Source organism: Mytilus galloprovincialis, chromosome 1, assembly GCF_965363235.1.
Source record: "Mytilus galloprovincialis chromosome 1, xbMytGall1.hap1.1, whole genome shotgun sequence".
In the NCBI taxonomy this organism is placed as follows: domain Eukaryota; kingdom Metazoa; phylum Mollusca; class Bivalvia; order Mytilida; family Mytilidae; genus Mytilus; species Mytilus galloprovincialis.
The window spans coordinates 96,677,501-96,684,640 of NC_134838.1; the positions used below are offsets into that span (position 1 = coordinate 96,677,501).

The following is a 7,140-nucleotide window of genomic DNA, read 5'->3' on the forward strand; positions in this document are numbered from 1 at the left end:
GATTTTAAGGTGTATATGTCTAGCTGGCAGGTGTTATCGGACTTTGACCTCATTTTCATGGTTCAGTGGTCAAAAATAAGTTTTTGAGTTTTGGTCTTTTTTCTTATACTACATTTATTTGCAATAGGTCAACTATATTTGGTGTAAGGAAATATTTTATGATCTAGTATATGTCAGTCGAGCAGGTTTTATTTGACCTTGACCTCATTTTCACGGTTCATTGCTCAGTGTTAAGTTTTTGTGTTTTTATCTGTTTTTCTTTAAAAACTATAAGCAATAGGTCAACTATATTTGATGTATGGAAGAATTGTTAGCTGTACATTCCCGCCTGGCATAGGTCATCTGACCTTGACCTCATTTTCATGGTTCATTGGAATGTTTATTTTTCTTGGTAAATGCAAGGATTTGTATATTACTATACAAATCCTTGGTAAATGTTAATTTTATGTGACAGTTGTAATAAAGCTTTTTATGTGACAGTTGTAATAAAGCTTTATATTTAGGACTATCAACATAATATCAATGTTTAATAAAGAAGACGGGACATTTCAGCTTGTGCACTCTTGTCTTGGTTAATATAAAAAAGAAGATGTGGTATGATTGCCAATGAGACAACCGTCCACAAGAGACCAAAATGAAACAGAAATTAACAACTATAACTAAACAAGTCTGTTTCTTAGAAGCAATAAGAATTAGGTGAACTATATTTAGTGTATTGAATGATTGTAAGGCGAGACATTTCAGCGTGTGCACTCTTCTACACCCAACCATAGTTTTTCTTTGAGTATGGTAAGGTACTATTTGAAAGTGCAATTTAGTACTACAAAATAATTAGGATTAATATGAAGATTAATTTAGATTATCAGATGTTAAAATGACTCTTTGTTAAAAAAAAAGATGTGCTATGCTTGCCAATGAGAAAAATTTTCATAGAGACCAAATATTGTAGAAGGTTAGCAACCATAGGTCAATGTATGGCCTTCAACAAAGAGCAAAATCCATACCACACTGCAAGATATACATGGCCTGAACTAACAAATATTAAACAATTCAAACAAGATTTATATGATTTATGTAAAAAGCAAATATGAAAAATGGTAACAAAGAACAACAACAGAATTACAGGCTTCTGTCTTAGCATACTTTATTGATATTGCTGATAATGCATTGTAATGATACATTAGGTAAAATGATGAAGCAATTTTATCACAGGACTGCATGATACCATAAGGGAAAAGAATGAAGTCTATTAAACTATTCAAAACATATTTAGTTTAGTTTAATTGATGGTTATTTTCTTAACATCCTGTGGCTAGAATTTCAAGCATGCTTTGTTGGAATTGGAAAGAAATATTTGCAATGCAGCAGTTCACTTATGGACCCCTAAAAGAAATGATGTGGCATGAGTTTTTTTAGCATGAAGACAGCATTGTGCTTGGTGTACATGAGGAAAATGATTTAGCAACCATGTTCTGACTGGACATCCTGATCCATGAACTATGCCAAACAGATGACCCCTTAGGATAGATGTTACTGCAGAACAGGAAAAGTCCAATGACTCCATGCGACCATATTTCTAAATCTTAGCCAACTTCAGGGGATCTTTTTAGAATATTTCATCCTGTGCAGAGTTCTTTATATCGATCCCTTGATGGGCCCAACCAAAAACTATCAAATTGGTATTTGCTTCAACCAAGCAAACAGCATTTATGGTCAGCTTTAAGTTTTCATAAGCTGTGTTTCTCAGATATAACAAGGAATAAGTTAACTATTTTGGTGCATAAAATAATTGTTAGGTGAGCATGTCTTTCTGACAGGATTCACAGGAGTTTGATCACATATTCATGGATCATAGATAAGGTTAAGATTATGTGATACCTGTAGCATTATGTTGATATTTAAGACTTTCCAGCATAACTGATCATGTTCAATTATAATCAAAATCAGTAAATTGGTTTAGGCATTTCAGTGTACAGCTATGTACTTGTTTTGTATCTCTCTTTCAAGATGAAACTCTTGAATGGTACATGTCAAATTCTTCAAACACAAACATTAATCTATATATATATTTAAGATCCATTATAAAGTATAAAGTTTCAAAAGATTTGACAAACCTGTACTTCGACACACAATTATGTAAACAATGGGCAGATGAACATGTGCCCCATCATAAAACTTTCATTTTTGAGGCATGGGTATAAAAACAGACTGCTGTAACAATAGTTGTACATTGTACCGGTAGTCTTATAATTAAAAACTTTTCTTCTCATAACATATAAGGCTCAAATCTACCTCATTCAAACTATTTGCTTTTGGAATAAAGTATTACTGTATTATATGTAAATATGATTTTTTTTCCAATAGAAATAAGAATATGAGGTATGAGTGCCAATGAGACAACTCTCCATCCAAGTCACCATTTGTAAAAAAACAACCATTAAAGGTCAAAGTATGGTCTTTAACACAAAGCCTGGACTCACACAGAACAGCAAGCTATAAAGGGTCTCAACAATGACTAGTATAAAACATTCAAACAGGAAAACCAATCCTTGATTAAGAAAAAGTATAAAATTCAAGTTGTGAAGTATTTTATTTTAAAGCATATAATAGACTATACAGTATTCGTTTTTATGTATTGTACTTTACTCTTCTGACACTTTGATAACATTATTTTGAAACACCATTATTCTTTTTTCAGTCCCAATTGTTTAATGTCACAATGCGAACTTTTCTATTTTCGATTTATCTTGTTGCTATCACAAATCAGCCTTTAGGTTGCTAGATGTAGCTCTTTGACTCATAGCGTTAATACATCTTTACTTGATATCCTGGAAACAATACTGTCTAGTAATTTACTCACTACTAATTCCTCATCTGGTATTTTGTAAATCTGAAAGAAACAAATTCACATTCATTTTAATTACGGTAGTTGACTGTATCGAGACAGAAAAAGTAATATGGTACCTGTCTGAAGTCAGTAAACTCTTCAGTGGTTGTCTTTTGTTATCTTGTATCATTTTGGTTTTGTCCTCTTATAAATTTGGTGTTGATGGTACAATGTAGATATATGACTATCTGTCTTAAATTAATTTACTTTTTACTTTCCTAGTTACTAGTGTTAATTAAGAGCTGTACATTCTGTATTAAAACTTGTCAATTGTTGAAGTTGATATGTTGAGCCCTAGTCAACTTTAGATTTTTCAGTCATTGAGTTGCTGTCTCACTGATTGATTCCACATATATTTTTATTCACATATGGTATATTTTGATTGATATTCTACAATAAACATCTATATTATGAAGCTTGATAAAAGTGTCTTAAGGATGAAATGTAGGTCTGATAGGACAACCAAAATGATGCAGAAGTATTTTGTATCATAAGCTTGATAATAGAATTGTAAGATTGGATGTCATGGATATTTTTGTTTATTACACCAAAATGGTGGTCTGAATTTTTGACTTCATAGCATATGATTACAGTACTGCAACTATTTTAATTACTAAAACTTAATTTTAATTGTTTCTGTCCACCTTTTGCAATTAATTCAAAATTCTGATCCAAAATTGCAGTTTGTTTCATCAAGCGAAACTTTTCAACTGGTCAGAACTTCAACCAGTTGCAGATCAGTTACAACCAATTTACTGTAATAGTATGTAATTTTACCTTCTGTATTAGCTTTGTTTCTGTCAAATGTATAACATCTTGCGCATCACTTAATTCTCCTTTTACACATTTACATATTGCTGACATGGTGCTGCCATCTATGTCGTCTGCAACAACTACCATTACACTAGTTTCATTATCTGCTAAACCAAACTTCCGAAAAGAATCTGATATCTGTACAAAATAGGATATAATTGAATGAAATCAACTTAATTACATATCACATAAAAACACACCAAATTGTTTTTAAATTCTTGTTATCCAAGTAATGACATGAGGAGGTAGTATTTTGTATTTCTTAGTTGTATAGTATGTCTGAAAACTTTTACAGATGAACAAACGCTGTAAACAGCAAAAACAATTGGCATTAAGATCAAGAAAAATGCAAGTATGGCTGAAAGCATCATTTGAATCCATATTTGAGGAATAATGAGTTATTGTTTATAAATGGGGTATTTTTTTTAACAAACTGCTGAACAACTTTAGCATTGTGCCTATTATCTTGTGAACTATATTATAACAGTTCAACAAAAATTGTAAACAGCAAAATTTTTCATCAATGCAAAATATACAATTACATTTGTAAGTCCCGATTGGTAATAAGATTTTGTACATAACACTAGTATTTCCTAATTAATTTTTAGATAAATAAAAATATGGTTCAACTACATTTTTCAATGACACAATAATATTATTATGTTAGCCTCTACTTTTGTCTTTTTACTTAAATATGTTTGTATAATTACATTTTTAGTTGGTGATAGACAAAATAAGATTTCTGAATGAACATTCTTTGTAATCATCTTATTCTGTCTGTTCAAATGAATGGCTCTGTTTGCTGCTACAATTACTTGGAAAGGATCGCAAATCTACAAAATAAAAGCAATCTTTTAATACTATAATTATAATGTCTCTGCGTTATATCAATTGATTTTTTCAGTAAGGATCAAGATTTTTTTTTATATATGTCATGATAGCTACTGAAAAAAGTGACTTTTAGTCACATTGTATCCCTGCTCGAAAGTTGTATGTGAAAGCCAATATTTATAGTTGGATTTTCTATCTCTAATGGGCCACAAACATTGACAAAGTGAGGAAAATAATTATGCTTTGAATTAAGACAAAAGATATCTACCATGATCTTGGACCTGTTGCTTTCCAAAGAAATTGACAGAACCATATGGTAAAAGGAATTGAAGAAAAAGATACTATTGTGGCCTGCCTACCACTGTCCACAGCATGTGCAACTCATTACAGGAGTTGACCAAAGTGCGTCATGCACTTGATGTTTATCATGAATTTATTATAGCTTGACGCTTTAGGCTACATATTTACCACAAGCTATAGCAATTGGAAAAAATATCGGCATACAGGGCCAACCCATGGTAAAATCAAGATAAACGTAAGCCTACACAATATTTTTTTCTATAATAATAGGACAAAGACAGCAATTCTAGTGATCAAAGCGCTCTATGTTTAATGTTCCCGTACTTGAACATACTATTAACATTGAAACGAAGAAATTTGAATGATAAGAAATTTTTAAACACAATAAAATACTAAAAATAGTTTTTCTACATAAGGCAAGTGTCATGGGTGTTTTACTTAAATTTAATCTCAGATGACATTTCAGCACATGACACAAGAATGTAAAAATCTCACGTGAATGCTATCAAAGATTGAAGTTTAAAAATATTTAAAAAAAAAAACCCTGGTGCTTATTTTACATGAAAGTGACAATAACAAGGCGAATTGATGTAAAGTCAATCGACCTTAATTATTGTTACATGTACATGGGAATCTGCAACACTCGAACTTTGTAGCACTTTTCGTTTTTGAAATTAGAAATTTGTGACAGGAAACTTTAAGATGTCCAGTTATTGCAGACAAGGTGTATCAAGGTGTAATAATAGGACAAAGACAGCAATTCTAGTGATCAAAGCGCTCTATGTTTAATGTTCCCGTACTTGAACATACTATTAACATTGAAACGAAGAAATTTGAATGATAAGAAATTTTTAAACACAATAAAATACTAAAAATAGTTTTTCTACATAAGGCAAGTGTCATGGGTGTTTTACTTAAATTTAATCTCAGATGACATTTCAGCACATGACACAAGAATGTAAAAATCTCATGTGAATGCTATCAAAGATTGAAGTTTAAAAATATTTAAAAAAAAAAACCCTGGTGCTTATTTTACATGAAAGTGACAATAACAAGGCGAATTGATGTAAAGTCAATCGACCTTAATTATTGTTACATGTACATGGGAATCTGCAACACTTGAACTTTGTAGCACTTTTCGTTTTTGAAATTAGAAATTTGTGACAGGAAACTTTAAGATGTCCAGTTATTGCAGACAAGGTGTATCAAGCTATATAAGAGGGGCGTAAAAAGGGGAGGTGTATCTTCACAGAAGAACGTGAAATAAAATTGACATTTCACGATAAATGAACAATTAAAAATGTCTTGCACGTTGATCTTTTTATCAATTTCACGAAACATGGTGAATAACAAACCTTTTTTTACGGCTGCACGTGAAATAAAAATAGCAAAACATGTTGCAAGAAAATAACCCATAACCACCCTCATATAAACTAATATGAGGCAGGAATTACCTGTGAATGGGGACGAAGTCTATGATTTTCTTTTTAAATCAACAATGTTAGAAAGAGAAACGGAAATACCGTAACGTTTCCGATTTTGGTTCTGTTGTTTATAGGGATTTTAGTTGTGATGTTATTTAAGTTATGACGTCATATTCAATGTAAACAAAGAATCGCTGTCATCAGACAACGTTTTTTTAATAACAAACATTTTTTTAAAATGAATTAGTATTAGTTCCTTTCTTAGACTGATAAATATACATTTTATTCAAAGTCTCATGTAAACAAGACCGGAAACGAAAGTAGATTTCTGCGTCGATCCGGAAGTTCAAAAACGCGACAAAAAAAAAATTGAACGATTTTGAGTTCATGAGTACAATGAAAAATTCAGGAAATTTTCCCCGATTTTTTTTTTTTTTTTTTTTTTTTTTATTGAATTTTCTACTGTAATAGGGGACTTTGTCCCCATACTACTGTAAATTTCCAGAACCTATTCAAATTTATGTTAATTTGCCTGGTTGAAGCCTATGTACTGACAGGCACGCAGAGAGTGACTGAATGTGTTAATTTTGAATTCTTACAAGTTAATTACACCCATCTTAAATTCATCTAGCGTACCATTGATGGCTTCAATAAAGCTGCTTCAAATGTACCATTCATCACGTTTTGTCTTACTTCTTTGGCATTTTCAACGTTTCTAAAGAGAGCCAGAGAAATAGTCGAATCCATGTAAAACTCATTCTTTATGACTCGTATTGACATATTGAAATTAAGAGAAAACGACGTGTTATTCGTCTAAACTTGAAGCAATACAAAAATTCGAGTTAATTTCTACTTTTACTTTGACAGGAAATGAAGGTTTTTCTT

At 31.3% G+C, this 7,140-nt stretch overlaps 1 protein-coding gene across 1 annotated transcript; it reads right to left on the minus strand.

Annotated features, from left to right (window-relative positions):
• Positions 1-2,571: 2,571 nt before the first annotated feature.
• On the minus strand, positions 2,572-7,135 carry LOC143046077 (EKC/KEOPS complex subunit TPRKB-like). Its single transcript, XM_076219061.1, has 4 exons — positions 6,892-7,135; positions 4,411-4,533; positions 3,665-3,838; positions 2,572-2,890 (listed from the first exon to the last, which is right to left on the minus strand). The coding sequence occupies exons 1-4, from the start codon at positions 7,033-7,035 to the stop codon at positions 2,798-2,800; spliced, it is 534 nt and encodes a 177-aa protein (XP_076075176.1). The 5' UTR covers positions 7,036-7,135; the 3' UTR covers positions 2,572-2,797.
• Between the last annotated feature and the right edge of the window lie 5 nt (positions 7,136-7,140).